At 47.5% G+C, this 23,716-nt stretch overlaps 1 protein-coding gene across 8 annotated transcripts in view; it reads right to left on the reverse strand.

The window, feature by feature from the left end:
• Nucleotides 1–23,716, reverse strand: part of znf536 (zinc finger protein 536) — a 167,881-nt gene that overhangs the window by 9,203 nt on the left and 134,962 nt on the right. For all 8 annotated transcript variants that reach the window (XM_040012046.1, XM_040012047.1, XM_040012048.1 and 5 more), the window contains one exon: nucleotides 11,822–11,980. In XM_040012046.1, the coding sequence (XP_039867980.1) occupies nucleotides 11,822–11,980 (159 nt within the window). The remainder of the gene's footprint in view (nucleotides 1–11,821; nucleotides 11,981–23,716) is intronic.

Below are 23,716 nucleotides of genomic sequence, written 5' to 3' on the forward strand. Positions count from 1 at the left end.
CGCTCCACCTATCTGCACGTCCAACCACGGCAAAGAACGACACGTATGGGACACCTACTGTGGAACTTGGTGCTGCTGCCCTGTGTGGTAACTGTGTGAGCTGTGGTGTGGCAGAGAGACTTAACCGTGTTCAACTACTGTTCGTGACTTGTTGGCCTGTAATCTCTCAGACGTGCCTCTCATGAATCATATTAAGTCATTGTGAGCCAGAAAGAAGATTATACATCATGTATAAACGCTCACGGACGTGACACGTGTCTGTTTCTACAGAGACGGCAGCACAAACTCCAACAAGTACACATCACAGAGTGTAAGGATGCTGAAAGAGGCCAAAAACACTGGACTGATCTTCATGCAGGTTCTCATTTCTGTCTTTTATATAAAACCCTGCTGACTACAGTCTGTTTACCAACATCAGCAAACACACTGTGTAGTACTGCTGTGAAACACTGCCCCCTGGTGGTGACAGCTTTAGTTACACGCTGCTGAAGATGAGTTTACTCACACATCACATATGCAGGAATCAGCATCTGCTCTAACACGGACTTCGCTTTCTTTTCAGCTCAGCTTCAGTTTCAGATGATTTCTGGTCGACTGTGTGGGTTTGTGTTCACTCTCGGTCACGTGGACCTCGCGTCATTAAACACACGAAGCGACATCTCCTCAGAACGAACAAAGACTGACACCAAAGGTATTTTCTGCACATTTTATTTGATTTTTCACTGTTTTTAAAACCTCACAAATAATTTCAGCTGCTTGTTTTTTCTACACTCTTTGAACCGTACTTTTATGTGCCTGCAAAAACACAACACTCATTCTTGTGTGTGCGCTCACGCTGTGAAAGGTTCATTCTGTAAAAATAAACACAACACTGGTGGGGGGGAGGGGGGTTTCATGTGTCTACCCAGTTGTGGGCCAAATGGTCTCATTTTTGCTGTGCAGGACAGCAGCGTGATACTGAGCAAACCAATGTCTAAAAATAAAAGTACGGGACTCATTTAATGTTAAAGACAAAGTAACAGAGGCCCTGTTAACACCTGCAGCAGACAAATGTGAGCTTACACTGCTGCTTCTGACTGGCTGCTTAGTGATCACATGATTAGAGGGGCTGTGAGTCGAGCCTTCACCTCCCAGTGGCCCCTCCTGAGCCAGGAAAAGACCCGGATCATGGCTCCTCACTGGTGTCATACCCACCTGCAGCCACACGATGGCGATCTAAGACCAGGAAATGAGATGCTGAAGTGCTCGGATGAGCGAGCAGAGCTCCAGTCGCAGCATGGACATTAAACACACGAGACATTAAATGCGATCCTAACGAGAGGATCCGAGCTCCGACTGTGGGTGCCAGGTCTGCTGTGAGAACAGCCCACACCTCTAAAACGAACCCAAAATAAAGTTTCCTTGTTTTCAAGCTTCAAAAAGTGTTTAGTCTGTCCCCAAGGGCACTTCCTGCCTTTGACTTCCCTGTAAAGAAACTTCCTGTAACGAGCTCCAGATTAGGCCCCATATTTGATTTTCACTGTTCATTAACTAAGCCACCTGGAATGTTATTATTTAAGCACGCTGCTCCTTCTCCCCAAACAACTGCCGCTGCGAGGGGGGAGCGCTTTCCCGGCCAACTTTATAGATTTAGCATAACTTCCCTTCACAGTTTTTAATTTCCCATTCGGGTAGATGGCAGATGCACCTCACAGACACAGAAACCTGCCCGGCATTCATTTCTCACATGAATGCGAGTCTTATCTGTTTGTTTCCTTCAGACAGTCTGCCGTCTGTGGGCCAGCGCACCTCGCACACAGCCCTGCGCCCGCCCCACAAACATCACACACAATCTATACGTCGGCCCGAGCCACCACAGCGCCCTCTTGTGGCACGCCATGAGGCGGCACCGGCGGGAGAGGACCTGGGAAAGCTCAACATATGGTGTGAGGACACACAGCTCCAGGATCCATCTACTGTTAATACATGTGTCATGCTTAACAGAATGGATAAATGGGGGGGGCGATGGCACGGTGCTGCACTGAGCATGTGTCGGGGAGTACACGCCGGCGTGGGTGTGTGCGCGCGCGGACGAGTGTGTGTCGTCTCAGAGGGATCACCTGACGTTAACATCAGCCTGCAAAAATACCACACGCATACTTGTGCACACGCACGCACACTCTCACAGAGACACACACGCATGCCAGGTATTCATATCTGAAATCTGACTTAATGCTTCCCGAGCCCCTGACCCGGCTGTAAGCCTGTCACTGAAAACACATTTTCAAAAATGTCTTCAAACTTGTGGGGACCAGACACGCACATGCACACGCATGCAGACACAAACACACACTCACACTTTCACAAAGAAACACATGCACTCACACACACGCAGCTGCTTGTGTGTTTGAGCTCAGAGGATTTACATTTCTCTTTGCTTTAGTGGGAAAAAGTGAAAAAAGGTCACGCAGCTGCGTCACACTGAAGATGAAACATTTTCATGTCAGCCTCACAATTAATGCAATAATTCGTCCGAGCTCTCGTACTCAAGTTCACGTCCACGCCGTGGAGGAGGCGGGATCCCATGTAGGACAGGTGTTATTCAACACCCACAGCGCTCAGCCAGTCAGAAGAAAGCTGGCTTTCAGGAGGAGGAGGAGCTAAAACGGCTGATTCCAGAGAGAACATGAGCTCCAGGCCTTGCAGAAGCGGCTCTGGATCGTGTTATTTTGACCCTGTGGGGGCCTGACAGCGACCGCCTGTGAGTGTCACAGAAAGAAGGCTTATTCTGAACTGTGCAAAGTCGCCCTGCGAGAGCTGAGCAGGAAGAAATGGGCTTGGCACACTGGGGCGTGTTCGGACAGGTGACCTGCGCTTGTGCATGCGATGCTGGCGGTGGCTCTTTGTTCCCTGTCGCAGGCTTCCGGCCTCAAAGCGGCAAAGAGTGTTATCGTTGGCAGCGGCGCGCCTCATTGTACAGCCCGGCATTTCTAAATATGTAAATATGAGCAGCAGCAGGCTTGTATACACCGAGGAGGAGCGGCGCAGGAAGTGAGCGCAGCCCGCGCCCCCCTCTGCCTCCAAAATTGTATTTTTAGATGGTTTTAATGAATACAGGATGTTTATAGTTACCATTCCCTGTGATTCGCACAAAAGACTAGAAAAATCCACACCGCCACCCCTCCTCTTCACCCTTCCCACCTTCCTCCCCCTCCTTCCCCCGATCCCTCAAAGCACTACTAAAGAAGCAGAAGAAGAAGAAGGAGGCGGGTGAGGAGAAGTGGCGGCAGCTTGTTGTGCTGCGCTCAGATCCTTATTAGACAAACAGAGCGTGGCGTTGAGGTGCAACAAAGAGTGACGCCGGCTCGTGCGCGGGCGCAGCGAGAAGGTTCCTCATCGAGCGACTTCAAGGCAATTTCTGTTGTTCCTGCGATTTAAAGCCAGAGCTTGGGGGGGGGGTGATTAGGTGATGACTCCATGGCAGCTTGTTTTCTTTTTATAAACTCACTCAAACTCTGAGCTGACAGGATGGAGGGATCCAGAGGAGGAGGAGTGAAGATGGAGGAAGGCATGATTGCAGTTGTGTGTGTTGGGGGGGGGGCACAATGAAGTGAGCGTTAGTGGCCTCTTTCTATCTTTCGCTGTCTGTCTCCAAAACTGTTTCTGAGGCTAAAAGATTGCCGGCGTGATAATACCTCCGCTGAGCAATTTAAGCCCAAACACTCTGATGCTACAATCTGTCTTCTCTGCCTGATAGCGCTTTTCTCTCCTCTTCTCTCCAAATTACTTTCTTTCATATCTAATTATATTTGCTAATGATCTTATAAGAGAATAATGGAATGTGCTTGATCTATTACCTTTTTTTTCCAATACATAAATACAATGCGGGGGAAATGACTGCTGCAGACAGGAGGAAATGTTTTTTTGAATGTTTTTGATGAGAGGGAAAATGAAGCTGGGAGCTGCAGGGTCATTAATGGGCGATGAGCGCAGAGGTCATCTCTCACATTCTCTTTGACATTTCTCTCATCTGACGTGCACGAACCGTCGCAGCCTCGTGCACGCTCTCCATCCGCTCATCTACCGCCAGCCTCGCTCGATCGCGCTTTTAATGGAAACTTAGTTTGGCAGCATGTCGGCGTCACAACTTCGTGGGCTGAGTTTAACCGTGGTCGCTGTGTTCACTCCGCAGCACATGTGCTCATCACCTAAATGCACGAGGGCCACGGCTCCCTGCAGCAAGCGCCGTTGGCATCCGCGCCACCAAAACCGCGAATGTCTAATGAGAAGGGTGGACAGCGCGCGGGGCACAAAACGCCACTATCATTGAAAGATGGACAGCGTCGGGCTCGAGGAATCGTGCGGGGTATCCGTTCACCTGAAACCTAAGGTTTAGGGCCGGGTCCACTCAGTGTGAGGGAGAGGTGAGAACATAAAGTACAGAATCAACAGAGACTCCAGTGTGGAATTGTGCCAGCTTAAAAATGAAGTTTTTTTTTTTATGCAAGGGTCCACCAGATTGTGTGCGGACGTCGGCGGGCGCACGCGCCCAAGGCCACGGTAGCTGATTTGGCGTTGGTGTTGGGGGAATTCGACACCAGAGCGCCAAAAACGCGCAATGAAAGAAAAAGACTAAAGCAAAAGGAGGAACCACGAATAAAAACCCGGCCGGGCGTTGTCAGGGTGACCGAAAGAGGGTGACAAGCGCAAACGAGCATGGCCGTCGCACGCGGAGACGACGGGAGGACGTAGAGACAGAGCTGCAGATAACCCTGACTACAGGCAGAAAGACAGCGATTTGATATCTTTTCTCTTACAGCAGAGTGTCTGTGAAGCATAGAGTATATTTAAAATAAACCATACGAGATGAGCTTTTAACCCAATAAGTGCTTCTCCTGTGAGCTGCCGAACAGAGGCTCGGCGCTGATTTAATAAGGAAACGTCCCTGATGCAAATGATCATTCTCGATTCCTCTAACTGGACAAAATGATATTCTAGGAGCCAAATTAGACAGAAATTAGACTGATCTGATTTTTTTCTCCCTTTCCTTATAAGAGGTTGTTAATGTTCACGTGGGGGGGAAATAAAGATGAATGTGGCATGTGCATATCTAAGATGAGAATGAAAAGCAGAGGCAGTTGCGTGTTTGACACCGTCCTCTGATGTTTACGGACGAAGGCAAACTGAAATGAATGCCGATGCCCTGCGAGAGCGCTCGCTTTGTGCCCGTTTTTCCATTAAAGCTGAGCATTTTTAAATATCTGGAGCAAGTGAGACAGACGACATGTCTGCGTGTGTGTGTGTCTGTTTGCCATTTGGAATGTGTGAGAACACATGTTTATGCATGCATGTCAGCCTGAGCCTCTGTGTGTGTCTGTGTGTGTGTGTGTGTGTGTCTTACAGGGCCATTTGGACTGGCTAAGACATCTGCTCCATCATACGTCAGGGGCCTGGTGTGACATCTGGGGAATATACTGTATCCTGCCTTGCAACATTACACACAATTTACTGCTAAAGGTCATTATGTACCCGTTAATCCACTTTTAATTGATATCAGCGCAAACAGCACAACCTCCCAGCCACATGACAGATCGCTGCCGCCACAAAACCAGGAAATTGCAGGAGTTAAAAATAGAACGGTAAACTTTTCGCTGCTGTCTGTCTGCTCTTTGTTGAGCCGCTGTGGACACGCTGACCTTGACGGAGGTGAACGATAAGAAGCAGACCCTTCACTCGACACAACCTCTGCGCTTATAAATCCTCCTCCTCTTCCTGAGGTCCTCCACAGCGTGTTTGCACTTCATGTTGCTGCACGGATTTCATCTGGCTTCGTGTGAATTATGACAGCACCATAGAAACAAGTAAAGATAAATACCCCAGCCCTGTACAGAGGGGCAATTAAAATGGTTTAATAGATATGACATACTGGAAGATGAATTTCCATTTGGCTTCGAGGATGGAAATAAATGTAAAAACCAGCGGCTGAGATGTTTGAGGGACTGAAAAACACACGGAGCTGTTTTAAATATATCTGATGGGTATACAGCGGGTCAGATATGAAGAAAAGTGGCAGCACAGACCGTCACTTTAGTAACTCCAGAAATCCCAGAAAGAGAGCACAAACAGAAACTGAACTGGTAATTTTTTTGCCAGTATATTATCTGTTTTTAGACCAAAGTTCCCGTAAACGGCAGATGGAAGATTATTTAATGTGTGGTTAAAAAATACAGCAAAATAAGAATTTTTCACAGGAAATTACGTTTTTTTTTTAAATGGTATATTGTACAATATTTTTACTGATTTTTTTTGTGTGTCAACAAAACACATAATTCAAAAAAGATGAACTTACTGAAACTGTGTAATTATAAAACAAACCGCAGTTTTCGTCAAATCTGAGGAGCACAAAGTACATCCGTGGTAAACACTGATAAGGTTTAGTCGGCTAACACAATCGGAATAATAAAAAAAGATTTAAACTTGAAAAATATTCACACATATGTGCTTTAAAAAGGATCTGGCTGCTTTCCATAAACTGTGCAGCTTTGTTGTTGTTTGCTTTTTCAAATATTTCTTAATGCAGTGCGTTAACTGTGGAGCTAAACACTGAGGTTTAACACATCAGTGCAGTCAGAAAGAAAGAGCCACACCTCTGAAAACACACGTGGTTAAAAACAAATATCTGTGCTGTTTTCCGTAAACACAGAAAACATTTTAGAAATCTGAACAAAAATACTGCAGTTTTTGTTACCAAAGCAATAATTATATATTTCTAACATCTCGACAGTTTACCTGAACCGTATTAGATTAATTAGAAAGAAGATTCATATGTGACACAAATAGTGGCTAAGCCTCAAAGGAAGCTGTTTTGTGTTTATATTTAAACATTATCACAGCTCTCATTTTTCATAAACCACTGATGGAATATGATGGAACAGAACCAGTTTAAACTGGGTTAAAGACCTCCCTCCGACTTTCAAATGTGAACGTTTTTTTCTTTTAACTTTTGTTCATGTTAGAGCATATTGTGTTGGAAAATGATCGTTACTCTGGCTGCGGTAATCGGGGTTAAAGTTAGTCTTGTCAGGGTAATCAGGCTAACAGTTACAGTGGCCAGTGGTATTCAGGGTTATAGTGTACCTGATACATGAGGGTGTTGGGGCTATAGTAGTTTACATGGTGGTATCAGGTTTAGTTAGTTAGTGGGCACGGTGGTAATCAGGGTTGTAGTTAGTGTGCATAACCCTGATACATGGGGATAATCAGGGTTGTAGTTAGTGTGCATAACCCTGATACATCAGGGATAATCAGGGTTGTAGTTAGTGTGCATAACCCTGATACATGAGGATAATCAGGGTTGTAGTTAGTGTACATAACCCTGATACATGGGGATAATCAGGGTTGTAGTTAGTGTGCATAACCCTGATACATGGGGATAATCAGGGTTGTAGTTAGTGTACATAACCCTGATACATGGGGATAATCAGGGTTGTAGTTAGTGTGCATAACCCTGATACATGGGGATAATCAGGGTTGTAGTTAGTGTACATAACCCTGATACATGGGGATAATCAGGGTTGTAGTTAGTGTGCATAACCCTGATACATGGGGATAATCAGGGTTGTAGTTAGTGTGCATAACCTGATACATGGGGATAATCAGGGTTGTAGTAGGTGTGCATAACCCTGATACATGGGGATAAATCAGGGGTTGTAGTTTAGTGTTCATAACCCTGATTACCAATGGGGATAATCAGGGTTGTAGTTAGTGTGGCATACCCTGATACATGGGGATATCAAGGGTTGTAGTTAGTGGTGCATAACCCGGATACAGGGGGATAATCAGGGTTGTAGTTAGTGTCCATAACCCTGATACATGGGGGTAATTAGGGTTGTTAGTTAGTGTACATAACCCTGATACATGAGGATAATCAGGGTTGTAGTTAGTGTGCATAACCCTGATACATGGGGATAATCAGGGTTGTAGTTAGTGTGCATACCCATATGGAAAAGATATATATAAATCTTATAAAGTTTGTATCTGTCTTGTGTGAAACTTGTATGAAAAGCATATAAGTGTGAAAACAGATATAAGATCCCTTGAAAAATTATATAATGAAACTTGTATGTTTTGGATACTTACTAAAACAATGTATGAAAGTAATGAGAAAGTGGCCACTTTCATGAGTAAATCATGTAAGCCTTATATGATTTACGCATGAAAGTGGCCACTTTCATGAGTAATCACATATAAGTTTTTACTATTTCTTTTCCGTATGGGTAACCCTGATACATGGGGATAATCAGGGTTGTAGTTAGTGGACATAACCCTGATACATGGGGATAATCAGGGTTGTAGTTAGTGTGCATAACCCTGATACATGGGGGTAATCAGGGTTGTAGTTAGTGTACATAACCCTGATACATGGGGATAATCAGGGTTGTAGTTAGTGTGCATAACCCTGATACATGGGGATAATCAGGGTTGTAGTTAGTGTGCATAACCCTGATACATGGGGGTAATCAGGGTTGTAGTTAGGGTGGAACATGAGAACCAGTGTTGACTGGAAATGGCTGGAGCTTCCAAAGCTCACACTGGCCAGTGCTCAGGTGTTTGCACCACCCATGTCACATCACAAGGTTGGGTTACTGGGAAAACAGTCCTTCCTGTGTGCTCGTTGCTAACAGTTGTTCGGCAGCTGCGTGTACGGATTTAAACCCTTAGAAAATGAACTCTTATTGGATGGCGAACAGGAAATACAGTTTTATAAATGCTTATTCTGTGATGAAAGGTGCAGACCCAAACATCACGATGTTACCAGAGAAAGGGTAAAGAGGCTCACTGGGATAGGATACGACCTCAAACAGACGATATGGTCAGTATTACAGAAATGTTTCACACGTTGGGCTAAATTCTAAAATTTGCGGCAGGAAATTCCAAAACTGTCCCACTCCTCTTTAATTCCCCCTTCAAGAAGAGCCGTTGCTGTGAAGTTCCAACTCAACAGAGGCAGGAAATGCAGCGACAAAAGAAAATGTATGAGAGATAGAAGGAAGAGGAAGACGAGGGCTCAGGGGAGCGAGAGGAATGGAGACGGAGATCACAGGTCCCTCCTGATTCATCCTGATTACAAGGTTAGGTTAAGGTTAAGTGACACGGGCGAGTCCTGTCTCTCCTCCTCCTCCTCCCTCTGCTCATTTATAGGTGAGCCGGGACTCTTATTGGTTATGTGGCCCTGCCTGAAGTTATGTGTGGCTATTGTCAAGAGCGAGGACCTTTTTATTTTTTACACACAGCTGCTTACTGCTAAATAGTGCCTTGTCCAGAAGGGGACAATCTGGGCCTCTAATTGCTGTCACTGAAGCCTAGATTCATTATGTGACTTTCCCATTAAAATGTGAGCATTAATTTGTATAATGAAATATCACCCTCTGCAGTGTGTTCATTAGCTCTGGCCCCACACTGTAGTGCCACAGCCGCACAATGTTAGCTACCTAGAAAACTGTGGTTAATTTTGCTAATGGATATTTTCCCACTCACTGTTCAAGAGGAAATTAATACTGTAACATTAGCTCTTTAACTTTTGGAGAAATTTAAATTCACTTCATTCCTTTCAAGCTGGTGTTAGTCGCTCATTAATCTCTGCGTTGCGTCGCATAATGCTGCCTCGACCAGGCTCGGTAAGCAACTCCATTGTGTCACTCACATTACATTAGACGGAGGAGAGCTCGCCTGTCAGCTGTGAATCTGCCCGCATTGTCACCAGAGCGCAGAGAGGATCTTTAGCCGCTGTAAAAGTCATCTCGTGGATGTAATCAGGATGTCACAGCGGAGCTGGTACGATTAGGTTATAGGAGTGATTTAAAGGCCACATGTTGGGGATGCATCAAGCTCTTTTTCTCCCCGCGTTGCGTCTAAGCTCGACGGGCACGCGTCCAAGGATACATTCCACCCAAAAAAGACAACATCCCCGCTCAACCTTCTCACATTTGTCCCCAGGTGGAGGCTCCAAGCGAGGCCTTTAATTTTACTGTCTGTTTGAGATACGAAAGGACGAAAATAAAACCTACTGTGGATTCAATCAGACCGGCCGAGGGCTCCGCTTCCTCTGCGATAAAATACGGGCCTCACGGGGATCATTACTACTCTACTCAAAGCAGACATAACTCAGGTCTCTCAGCAGCAGGTAACACAGAAGCAGCAGCAAGTGGAGGGGAGGTTGGCCTCGAGGTGACCTGGATGTGTTTAGAGACCTTAAAGGGTCGCAATCCGACCACCCGTAAAAAGTCAGTAAAGGCATGGAAGTCGTGATATTTTCAGAGCTACTGCAGTCTGACAGTAAAAGCATTCGATCAGATATCTGCTCAGTTCACGCAGTAAGTCAGAGGACTGTATAAGAGTCTGATGCATCGTCAGGTCTGAAAAGTGAGTCTGAAGCTTGCATTCTCTCTGCTGTCCAGCAGGGGGCGACTCCCATGAAGTCTGATTGGATAGAAGCCTGTGAGAAAAAGCACATCCTGTGTCCTCAGTGAACTCGCCGGTTTCAGGTCTGACCCAATAAAGCAGGACGCTCGTGTTTGGTCCGTCACGCAGGATGCAGGGGAGGATGGCGTGTGACTGACGTGGAGTTATTACCGTGTTCTGGGGACCCAAGTGTGACTTTAGGATTAAAGTGAGCTTAAGGGTTAATGCTGTAATGCTGAATTAGCAGAACAACATGGCATAAAGCAGCTTTGTTCCGGCAGCATCAGTCACAGGAACAACTCGCAGTTTTTCATAGGAAGTCTTTATTACTACGATTGATCTCGCTCTTCTTTATGTGGGATTATGCTTGCGTGGATAGCCAAAGTGGTCCAGAGAGGACTCTCGTTCGGAAGACCTCGGGTGAATAATAACGCTGAGCTGTCCACAGTGTTTGGAAGCTGAGGAGCTGAGAGGCAGGAAACACCTGAGAAACTTTAGCCAGGTGTCCTTGTGGTAAGGTGTCCTCTGCACAGTCTGAATGTGACTTTAACCTGGATAGTCAGTGGGGCGTTCGTACCTCGCAGAGGGTTAGCGCCCTGGCTCCTGTCCACGGTCCACATCATTACTCTGACCGAAAACAACCGGGGGGACGGCGCCGCTCCGAGGGTTAGCACACCCGCCCGAAACATAAAGCTAAATCTATTCGACACACGGTCTCACGAACATCCCTGCGAACGGTGGACAGGCCGGCTTTGTTTTGCCTCGAAAGTTATTGAGAGTTAGAGAGTGTGAAATTGCCCTCTGAGTGATGTCATTGGAGGACACTGAACCCTTGTTGTGTTAATTAGAGCTCAATGAAATGATGAGCAGGAAAAAAAGTGGAATAACAATGGCCTTAAGCCTAAATGAGGGACACTGAGAGGAAGTGCACGCTCGCCAGCAGTTTCCTTAATTTGGATTTATGTGAGTCTGAAGGAAACGTGCTCAAATCCAGCAGCTGATAACACGGAGCCTCTGGGATTAGATCCCATGGACAGAGACAGATTAGGACCGAGGCAGGCCTGCTAGACCTGACACTGCTGAACTGGGATGACTGGGTTTGTGACGGCCTGTACTCTGTTCCTTTCTTTCTTTTTCTTCTTCCCGCATCGATGTTCAAACTGATAGATTATCAATGGATCTGCGTCCTCTCCATCACGTCAGAGGGAGACTGACTCCAGCGAGCCGATATTCAGAAACCAATATGTCAGCCTGAGCCCAGAAGAAATGTCAGAACAAGCGCTGAAGTAAATTTTGCATGAAGTCCAATAAATGTTTCATAGCTGCAGAGACGCAGAGCAGGCGGGGGGTGTGCGGGTGGGTGCAGGGTGGAGGCACTGACCTGTGTGTATCCGCAGGTGGACCTTCAGGTGATGGGAGGTGCGGAAGGACTTGCCGCAGTAAGGGCAGTCCTTGGAGGACGAGCCCAGGGAGCGCTCTCGATGCTGGGGCAGAGGCGGCTGGATGCTCCCCGCTGTCTTCACCAAGTCCTCGCCAACATCTGGAGCACGCACACACACACACACACGAGGAGGGGAAGACAAATGGAAGGCGTGTTGAGTGCCAGCCCTGCACACATCACATCATAACACAACACATTCTTTCCTCTTTGTCCCTCGTTTCCTGCGCTCGGTGTGCGAACGCCACACAAAGTCAAACGCATCAAACGAGTTCACGGACCGCGCTGTTTTCCTCCTGACAGAACGCTGACAGTTCATAAGCTTTCTTCAGAAACACCCCCCCCCCATAACCTCCTCCTGTTTTTCTTTTTTTATCCTGGCTGCTGTCGTCGCTCGCGTTAAGCTAATGCTGGAGTGCAGTGAGAATTAACAATGCAAACTGAGACAGAAGAAAAGAGGGAGAGGGCCGCGTTTGGCTTCGTCAGCATCGCAGGATATCCTCGCATCTCTTGCTGCGACCCGATTTTGACAGGTAGCTGTCAGAGATATGATAGGGTGATAACAGTTTTGACCCCGCCCTCCGCCACTTCCTCCGCACGCCAAAAAAACGATGATGCACAGTTTAGTGCAACAGCAGTCTGTTATCAACGCGATCACCCCCCGAACGCAAATCTAAAGATGAGTGACGACAACCTGGGAATGTGTTGACAGCAGCATAATCTGAGGTGAGGGTGTCGGCGTCACGCTGCACACGCCGGCCTCGCCGCGCTGATTTGCCGTGTTTAAAGGCCGGGAGAAGAAACGCATCAGAGAAAAATATACAACAGATACTTGATAAATATCTGGAAGCTGTAAAATTAAAAATATCCTTTCTGGTTCTGCACAATTTGGTGGACGTCGCCGTGCGGGAGGTTCAACGCGAGATCTCACAGCAAAACGCCCAAATTCATTTCCTGCTTTTGTTCTGGAGCTTTTTTTATTTTTTATGTTTTCTTTAATTACGGGACGGCTGCAGGACTCATTCATCTGATCTCTGCCGGGCTTCCATCACACTTTAGTCCTTAAATATGCTCAGTATTTAAATATACACTCAAACAGTGACATTACATTCGTTCAGATTTCTTCTTTAAAACATCTCATGAATCCCTGCATCAAAATAAGGAAACTGGCCTAAATTCATTTATTGTGTTCTAGTTTCACAATAATAAAAATGAAAGAATTAAAAAACTAAAATGAGAAAAATATCTCCACTCATTAACAAATATAGTGCAGTTCATTTAATTTTTTTATAGTTTATGTGGAAAACAGCATTTGATATTTTCTTTGTGCTCTCATGGTGACGGCAAAGAGCTTCCTGCGGTGCCTGAGAGGGATCTGACTCTGGGCCTCACGAACAACCACGCAGGTGGAACTTCATCCACACACACGCCCTCAGGCTCTGACGATCTTCAGCAGGACACACAGTGAATTAACCTGAAACTGAGACAGCTGTGAACCGTTGGGACGTCTGTCACGCTCGCACCAGCAGATCTGGTCTCTGTAACAGCCCGGAGAGACGTCCGCGGACGTCCTCCGGCAGCTTTGCCTCATGAATCCGCTCGTCAAAGCTCGAACCCGACGTTTCACAGGACGCGGCGGATCATGCCGGGTCCGGTGGCGCCTTTGTGTACGGGCAGGCTAACATGGCCCAGACCAACGCTGAACTGTTCGCCATTCAGCCGTCACCATGTGCAGAAAGTAAGTGTTATTTATTTTCTGTGCCGCACATGATTGGGCGTGTGTGCGGGGGAAGGCGGGGGGGGCAGAAAGAAAGAGGAAGAATCAAACCCACGGAGGCACCCACGGGAGCACAATGAGGAGCAGTCGCTAACAGGAGCCTAATCTTTTCTTTTCTGCGGCTCCCCTCCTCCTCCTCCTCCTCTGTCGGGGAGTCAAATAAGGTTTAGAGAATGGAAAGACCCAAGTCAGCAAGTCCTCTTCCACACTGACACTAAACACACGAGTCCATCCAGCCTCGCCGCTATCAGGCTGAAGGCTATTTATCACAGCAGGAAGTGAAAGGCGACCTAAATGTAAGTCTGTGAGGGACAATACGCCAACACCGCCGCTCTGCACGGCGGGACGGTTTCATTCAGCGTACAGTAAGAGGAGAGGGGGCAGGGCGAGGGCCGAGCGGCAGATGTTTAACTTCTGCAGCACCGACGAGTCCAATCGAATCTGTGGAGAACTAAAAAAACATCTGCAGCAAATTTACAGCATTGAGCGGAATTATTTCAGGCACCACTTTGTTTGTTTCGTGGAAATTATTTCATTTCCACACAGAAAAACTCCCCGAAAAGTCGACATCTACTCAAACACAACAGAGGATGACTATAAATATATGTTTTTGTATTTTATTTAATGCTCCCTGCTGAGTCAGCTTTCACACACACAGGATTTAATGCTTCCTGCGCTCACACGTGAGAGGAATGAGGCGCCACGATCGTTCAGACTTTCAGATGGAGATGGAAAATAATCGTTCTGTTCAGTTCGACAGACAAAAGTTTGAGCTTTTACTTTTCACGTCCTGAATTCCAACGCACGACAAGACGGTTTATAAAAGCCTCACATGTCAGAGTTTCGATGGGTTAGACGTGCACGTTTCGGGGACGTGTTCACGAATCGCACCAACCGCCGCCTCCGGGCGCTCGCACGTGTGTGTAATCTTTCACCGATTTATGGACTCCTGGATTCGAAGGCTCGGATGTGTTTCAGCAAAATTTCAGCTCAGAGTGGAAAAACATGAAAGCTCGTCCTGCTCCGCTGTACCCGCCCGACCTCAGGAAAAAACCGTGGAGAAAAAGTCGCCGTCTGCACGACCGTGCTTTAGCTTCATCTTCGCTTTCATTTGCTGCTCTTATTTTTATGTACAAAAATGTGCACATGTTAAAGTTGCAACGCCTCTTTTTACATGTAAGATTTATCAGACTGGCACATATTTTAAAAAATAATTTCTCAGTCATAATTAAAGCACCGCATGAAAAAAGCCAGACAGCTTATTTTAGCGTAACAGCAGCGCGATAAGGAGCCGTCACAGTTTGAGGCTTCAGGGTTCAAACCTCAGATTTCAGTTTCCAACAACAACCAAAAGTGTTTTTGGTATATGAAGTTTGCACAGCGCTCCTTATATGACAGACATGTGTATCATGTACATGTTCAGACTTTGGAGCGTAACACGTGGGAGCAGAAGCCCCGAGGTGACTCGAGCTGAGAGGGAACGACCCAACAGGGAAGCAGCTTTATGATGTCACAGCAGCCCGGCGGCAGCTGCTGAAGCCAAACCCTCCTGTTCCTGCGCCTGACGCAGCAGCAGAGGTGCAGTAGGTGCGACATCAGCCTGACGAGCTGGCCTCTGGCCCGCACACGTCGACTCTTCTCCCTTTAAAGGAGGAAAAATCTTCAGTTTGTCCACATGGACACGGACACTTCATCGCCCTGAGGCAAAAAACAATCCCCGCCCCCCCGCTCGAGTTATCAAGGCTTCTTTTACGGACGGGGAGGGGGCCGGGGTTTGTCTTCTGTCTGTTGAGCTGGGACGTCTCGTGATTTCAGGTGGAATTATAATTCTCTCCATCAGCTGCACCCTCCCCGTTACGTGTGCCGTCCTGGAAAGAGGAAATAATTATATAAACCCCCCCCCAGCACTCGGTCTGCACCATACTGTAGCCGTACTCATAAACATATTTTGAGTGGTCTACTGTACAGATCCCTTTTTGGCAAAGACTCCCGGCATCGTGTAGCAGACACTGGCCCACCTGCCCACCCCAGATGGGGCTAAAATTAAAAAATCCAAAACACAGATTAGAAGCAGGAAAAACACCAGACCCCACACACACACACACACACACACACACACACACACACACACACACACACACACACACACACACACTCAGCACACACACACACTCAGCGCACACACAGACGTGTCCTTGTGTGTCAGGGTTAATAGTGCTCCTGTAAGAGGAAGACACACTACTGAGAGGATGAGAGTGTGCTCTCCTGGCATATAACAGCCCTTCAATAATAAATGGGCTTCACACATTCACACACAGAGCGCACACAGAGGTGCGTTGGGCCGTAGAGGCGTGTGACGTGCGCACACGTGACGAGCGTCCGGCCCGCGCGTCTTTAATCAGTCGGCTGATCCGCAGCTTTAATGCGGCTGTTCCAATTACTGTAAAAGTCAGCCGGCTCCATATAACCACAAATATTGACACTTTATTGCACAACACATTTATGACATTTTGAAGGTCACGCCATATATTAGGCATCGCCGCAGCAGAGGGGGGGCTCAGACCGCCTGTTGACACCCCGCCGTAACTGTCCTGAGTATTGATTTTTTTCTTTTCATGCAAAGATTTTCTGTTGGAGACGCGACATTAATGCGACGGTCACAGGTGAGCCTGTGAACTACAATCACAAAAACTACATTTCCCTACATTTGGTTGCTTCTGTGCGGATGTTGTGACATTGTGACACAAAGTCAGGCATTTGTGTTAACAAATGTCTGCGTGTTAACATCTTTAAATAAACTGCACAGAAAAAAATGATTGTTTTTCAAGTTTTTCTACCCAACCTGAAAGTTTTACCGACACTTCTCCTTCTCACAGATTTGAGCTCAAATCTCAGCTTCCTGTTTGGTCTGAACACACAAAACTCGCTGAGACGTTTCTGCTTTCAGCAGCAGGAGAGCTTCGTTTATGCTTTGGACACTTTGTTGATCTCGCTGTCCGAGAGGAAGGTTGGCTACAGACTCGTGATTGGCAGGTCGTTAGCCAATGAGAGATGGGTTTTGCAGTCTGATCTGCCCCTCGTTGTCGTATTTGGTTTCAGATGACGCTCACAGAGGTGCTGCCGGCTGGTGGTGGGAGGCTGCGTGGCAGCTTGTTTCTGATAGGTTACTGGTGTCGCGCATCCTGTGGCTCGGCTGGCCGGTTTTCTGAGACCGACCGGTGAGGTTGGTGACTCTAAACGACCCAAGATGGCGTAAGAAGGATGAACACCATCGTGCCGTCACTGCGAGCTAAACCACAGTCACAGTCTTATCTGTTCATGTCGGCGAGTGTCCTACGGGGCAGCGGACCCTCCGCTGGCTGCGCTGCTCGGTGAGAACAGCGCCGAATGTCGAAGCACCGCTTGTGTCAGAGGCTCGTGCTGAGCTTGATTTCAGCCAAAATGATCATAATTCATATGAAAATCTGTTTTTATTCTTATTCATTAAACATTCGACGCGCCGCTTCTTCTTCTTCTGTGGTTTGCATGCGTGAGCCCTCCCCTGCCTCCACCCCAGGAAGAAACATGACAAACGCAGCGCTGCGACTGTGCTCCTACAAGAATATCACAGAGGGGGAAAAAGGAGAAATACATGTATAATTCAGCTGTATCTGATCTGAGACCAGCTCCTCTCCCCTCTGCCTTTACTGGTGTCACGGCGGCGTAATGGAACATGCCAGAACAAAGGCTCCGAGATCAGATTGGAGCAGAGTTGAGCAGGCCATCTGGGAGGCAGGCTGAGTATCAGTCACTCTGCCTGCTGTCGGCTGCACTCACACTCACGCACACACACTTCCCCTCTGACTCACAGTGTGTGTGTGTGTGTTTGTGTGTGTGCAAGAGACACCTCACTCCCTTCTGACCGCACGTCACCACCGAAGCATCGCCACCGAGGGGGATACGCCACCGAGGAGGCAGCACAGCAACTGACTGACAAAGATACAAACTGATGTGTGTGCGTGCCCCTGGGACAGTGGCCACACCCAGCTCCCATTAATGGAAAAAAAATCATCAACAACATGAAAATAAAAGCAGAGGCCGTGCGCGATGCCAGGGGTGCAGGTTGGAGGATGGCGGCGGGCGTGGGGGGGTGCTGGCAGTTCCTTAATGGCGCTCTTTCAATCACACTTTGCACTCTAAACGCTCTGTGGTTTTGATTAGTATGATATCACTTTCAGGAAATAAAACTGGGGGGGGGGGGGAGAAAAAAAGCACATCAGTCATAAAAACACAAGATGTTTTGCTTTTTGCTCGGCCATTATTCTAATGTGTCACGTGACTCCCGTCGAAGCCCGGCGGCCTCTCCCTGCAGCCAAATAACTGATTGAGGGGAGGACCAGTGTGTGTGTGTGTGTGTGTGTGTGTGTGTGTGTGTGTGTGTGTGTGTGTGCTGGGGGTGGCGGAAACAGTTTGAAAAGGGGAAAGATATTAAGAGAGATTGGGTGAGACGGGGAGAGAGAGTAAACGTGATGACATCATTTGAAAGGCATTAGGCTTTTAAAAATGCGCCCGGGGGGACTTGATTTCCTTACAGCAGAGCAACACAACACCATCCGGCCTGATGCTCGCTCGCTCTCTCACACCCCTCCCCTTCATTCTTCTTCTTCTCCTCTTTTTTTTGATTTGGACCACTGCCATCTTTGTGAGCGTCTGGTTCATGCGAGTTAATCAATTTGAGGTTTAGTTACACTGCTGATGCTAGCACTCCAGCCACAGCTAGAACGTAATCTGAACTCGCAGAATTTATTAACCAAACACCAATTATCATTAAACACCACTGCATTATGCCCCTCCTTTTACCACCTGACAACCACTACTAAATGAAATTTTAGATTAAAGTTATTCGGCCCGTGATTTATGAGCACCGAGAGGAGCGCCTCTCTCTCTTAATGCGCACGCCGTGTTTTTCCTGCTGCCGCGGGAATACACCCGGGATCAGAGACGTCTCCGAGGTATTACAGCAACCGGGTCTGGACCGAGAGGAGAGGAGGAAGGCCGAGAAAGAGCGAACGCGCTCCGTTTTCTCCTCGCCGTCCTCACCTCGTGCTCTAACCTCGCTCAGCCGCCAAGGAGGAAGGAGGCAGAGAAGGAAGTTTGTTGAGGTTTTAGGTTTTCACACACACACACACACACACACACACACACACACACACACACACACACACACACACACACACACACACACGTGTTTGTGAGATTCAAACAGCAGCAGAGTGTGTTACATATAAGGCGGTGGGGTAAACAGGGGCACCAGATGTTCTTTGATGTTAATAATGGCATTTATTATTAATATTAATTAGACCGCATTCAGCAATACATTTGGGCCATTTCCAAGTCAATTAAGCAAAATGGCATTCGGGAGATGTTGAAACGACATTTTAAGGCAGGTGTTCGGCGCTCCCCTAATAAAACATTTTTGCAGCTCCTGAAAAACAGCTCATTTTATTCGCTTTCTCTTTGTTTACTCGTCCTCGCCGCGAATGAACTGTATCTCCAAAAACACATATTGACGATGCCTTTTTTTTACATTCGAGCACATTATCGAATTAAAGTACGCAGGAGGCGGTAATTCTGATAATGCGCACACGACATGTTGCGTCCGCAGAGACCCGCGGGGGTTAATCCACGTATGAAACCACCGCGGCGACCATCAGGACGGGGGCAGGAAGAACACTTTGAGGATTATTGAGCATGTTTTTTGAAATCTGCGAGGCCCGGTCCACATGGCTGCAGAAACCGGTTCACCGAATCAGAGTCTGGGGGGGCGGGGGGGTCCTACATTATAGTGAAAATAATCCCGAGCTGCTATAAGGATAAAGAAGCTGCTTTGAGCTGAACGCCGACCTGCCACACCTCTCAGCCTGCGCGTGTGTGCGCGCACTCAGCCCTGCTTTTGGCAGCAGGCCCTGTTTTCTGTGTTTTTTTCAGAGCTGGTGGAGGCAGCAGCCTTACAATGGTACATTAACAATCTGTGCGTTCATTTATCAGTGTGTGCGATTTGGACTCTGCGTTCATGGCGCGCTGCACTTTTCATGGCTGAAAATTAATGAACAAGCCTCCCCTCGCAACAAACATGCACCTGTGCTGCAGAGATGCTAATCACAAACATTTATATTTATTAGTGAACACCCGCACTAAGACTGGAGTTGTGGAGGAGGAGGAGGAGGAAAAACGAGGAGAGGAGCGAGGACGGAGGAGAGATAGGTGGTAATGAAAGGCTGGCAGGGTGGAAGTGTGTTTGTCTGAAGCACTTCTGAATGATTTCTGATCTTCTGCTGCGACGGTGATTCCTCCAAAACTACTCAGACATGAAGGACGTGTATTCTAAAAAACCTGTAAGGAAGCAGGTGACTCCCGAGGGTGTTAAAAGGAGCCTTCTCCCCCCTGCTTTCTCTTTTTAACCCCCCCCAGCTGACAGAAGGTGGCTCTCTCCCTCAGTAAAGGCTATGCCTCTGCCCGGCTACGAGCAGAGGAACGGTGCCATAAGTTTCTCCCTGGCACTGGCCCACCTTTGTTTCCCCCCTACTCAAGTCTGTTTCAGGCTTCAAAGAGCATTGGAAAAAGACACACACACACACACACACAGAAATGTCTGAGGGAGCACTGATGTCTCACTAACTTTATCATTCTAGCAGGGTGATCATAGCCCCGTCGAGAGGCTGTGGATGATGCTTGAGGGTCTATGAGTGTGTGTGTGTTTGTGTGTGTGTGTGTGTGCTGTCCACCACTGTCTGCATGCATGCATGAGAGCACAGGAGGCAGATGGGGACAGAGGTAGGTGTCTTTTAGGACAAGAAGACAAAAGCAGTTACTAATGTGTGTTTGTCGACACACACACTCCAACATGTGTGTGCGCGCGCGTTTGTGTGTGTAATGCTATAATAATCAGGGTGTATATTCATCATGCCCCCTCTCAGTCTGTGTTGGCAGGAAGTGGTGTGGTTACCATTAGTGAAGGATGACTAGGCTGCTGAGAAAGGAAAGGAATAAAGGAAAGGAAAAAGGGCAGAACGCACACGATGGTGAAAGAGCGATAAAAACAGAAATGAAAATAGCGGCACGCGGCAGAACAAAGCAGTTAAAATGGAAACAAGATGATTAGAAACAAGAGGGAAAACGGGAAGAAGAGGGGGACGCTGGGAAGGCAGAGGAAGACAGGAAAGACCAGAAAACCAGAAGAGAGGCCACGGCGGGACATAAAAGCCGAGCAAAGACAAACGGAGAGCAAATGGAAAAAGAAAGCTGACGGTGCGAGCCCCTCTCCACCTCCCGCCACCTACGACAGCCACCCTGTTGCACGCGCTGTCTCTTTAACGCTGGATAAAGTAGAACTCCTCCCTAAGCCGCCATTGATTTCCTATTCATTCCCGAGCACGCTAAATCAACAGCGGGCACAATAGGCCAATCATCAAACTCAGTCGCAGCACTTCCATCCCACCCTCCATCCATCTGCCACTGGTCAGAGTCCATACTGTACACACACCGCAGCCATTAGTGGCGTTATTCTCCATCAATGAAAACGAATCAATTAGGCCTCATTAAGGATGCATATTAAGGTGGAGTAATTATCTGGTGAGGGATGTGCAGTGATCGATAGCTCGGGAGCATAAATGCGCACTTAAAGACATATATTACCACGAGGGACGAGCACTTTTAACAAGGTCTCTGTGGAAGAGCAGCGACGGCGGGTAAATCTGCTGCTCGCCGCGCACGCATGCGCCACGCGGACTAGAGCCCGGTCAGGCAGTAAATCCACAGACCAAGGACGCGTCCCTTTTTCCTCTTCTATGAACTTGTCGAGTGTCTCAGAAAATGAAATAAAAAGATTTACACACCTTGCCTTGCGTGTGTGTGTGTGCGTGTGTGTGTGTGTGTGTGTGTGTGTGCGTGCGTGTGTGTGTGTGTGTGTGTGTGTGTGTGCGTGCGTGTGTGTGTGTGTGTGTGTGCGTGTGTGTGCGTGTGTGTGCGTGTGTGTGTGTGTGCGTGTGCGTGCGTGTGTGTGTGTGTGTGTGCGTGACACAATGGCCACGGAGAGAGCCACACTTTAAGAATAAATGAGACAAAGGCCCAGTTTTCAAATGCTACAGGCCTGCACCCACAGGCTGCCCGCATACAAAGCACACACACATTTGCATGCACACACTAACATGCATACACACACGCAATCCCATGCATAACGCCTATTAAAGAGCACGCTCTGTCCCAGTCGCATAATTTTAATTTGTTATGAAGGTCATTGACAGCAAGTAATAATCACCATTGGGGATCTAACAATTTGCCATTTCGGAACATTGAGGCACTGATGACTCAACTATTAATAGACTGAAGCAGCCCTCGCCCCCCTGCGTGCACCCCCTGTCCTCTTAAACGACTCAAATCTACTCCAGTGCATTGTTTTTACACTCATACCACCTTAAAAACAGATCCACCACCTGCGAAAGGACGACTTTTCTGACAAACTCCAGCCCTCGCTCAGCCGATGAAGAGTTAACACCCCCCTTCCCTTTTTTAACAAAAGAGACACAATGACGAGTTTTATTATAGACCAACTCATTTATTCTCTGCTCTAGCATCACCCGAGCCATTCAGACATATGCGTCTGGCATTTGTCGCCAAACAAATAAGTCCAAGCTTAAGCTATTTTTATCAAGAGCGAGAGCGTTTGTTCTTTTTAAGTGATCGTCAGTGTTTGGGGCGAACAGAACGGGAGCTGGAATCCTTTATCTTTCAGAGGCTCAACAACTCAAGACTAATTACAAATTAATCTGGATCTGGATATCTGCAATGAGAGAAGTCGTGGTGTGCTAAGAGGAGCTAGCTGTTTTATATTTATAGAGGGGAGCTGAACGGGCAGAGAGGCAGACGCGGGCCGGAGACGGAGGCGGCCAAAACCCAAAAGACAGAGTAGCGCGTAATTGCCAGCTTTTCTATATCTGAGCAGGATTGCGGACATTAATAATTGATGGTTAGCTCGATAGGACAGAAGTTTGTGGCGGAGGAAGTTTGGCGTCTCCGTCTGTCGAGGTCCCTCCTCGAGTGCCGTCGCTGCACGGAAGGTCGAGAGGGTTAATCGCCAGGCTCGACGGCGCTGCCCGAACATGGCGAGGTCGCATCGACACCCTCTGACGTGTGTTTAACGGCACCGTGTCGTTTGCATCTCTGTGTTCAAAGGAACATTTTGGATCCATGAAACTGTTTCATGCACTGAAGCGTTAGTGACACGGTGCAGCCCGGCATCACACGGGAAGGTTCGAAAATATATTTAATAAAGGCACATCTGCTCTGCATCTGCCGCTCGTCTTCAGCTGATTGTTCCTCACGCAGCGACAGCTCACAACAGCGCTTCAATCAGAAAACCCTCTGTGAGCAGCGCCTGGTGATGGTGGGGAGGAAGAACTCCCTTTTATCAGGAAGACGAAAATAAACATGAAAAATGTTTTTTTAAGCCACCATCATGTTTCAGGTTTTCGAGTTTTCCATTTGGACGGACGGTGCTGCCCGCAAAGAACTGAAATATGTAAAGGAGCGCGCCACCAACCCGGCGGCCATCTTGAGCCCGCCTGTGACGGCGCTGAACGTGTCTGACGTGATGTTTGCGTTTGTTTTTGTGCGTGTTTTTGTTTATATTAAAGTTTTATGTGACCTGAATGAAAAAAATAAAAAAACAGAGCTGAGATCAGGGCGGGGCAGCAGGCGGGTGTACAGCACCGCTGCTGGCTCCACCTCCCGCTCCATCCACTCGCCATTATTAGTCGAGAGGAAGAGATGAGCGATGTTTGCTCCAGCTCAAATTCAAATTCAAATTTTATTTGTCACACACAACCATACACAGTATGACATGGGGGTGAAATGCTTGTAGCTGTACGATGCCCGACCATTAAATGACAGAAGAAAAGTTTTACAATATTTACAGGTTACTACAGAAGTTACATGTTACACACAGTAAAATTCAAATGTGTAATTTGTTTGTGGTTAATCCAAAAGCGTCTGTGCCTGCTCTTCAGTCACGACGATGTTTTTAA

Source organism: Simochromis diagramma, unplaced genomic scaffold, assembly GCF_900408965.1.
Source record: "Simochromis diagramma unplaced genomic scaffold, fSimDia1.1 OVJJ01000603.1, whole genome shotgun sequence".
NCBI classification, from domain to species: Eukaryota; Metazoa; Chordata; class Actinopteri; order Cichliformes; family Cichlidae; genus Simochromis; species Simochromis diagramma.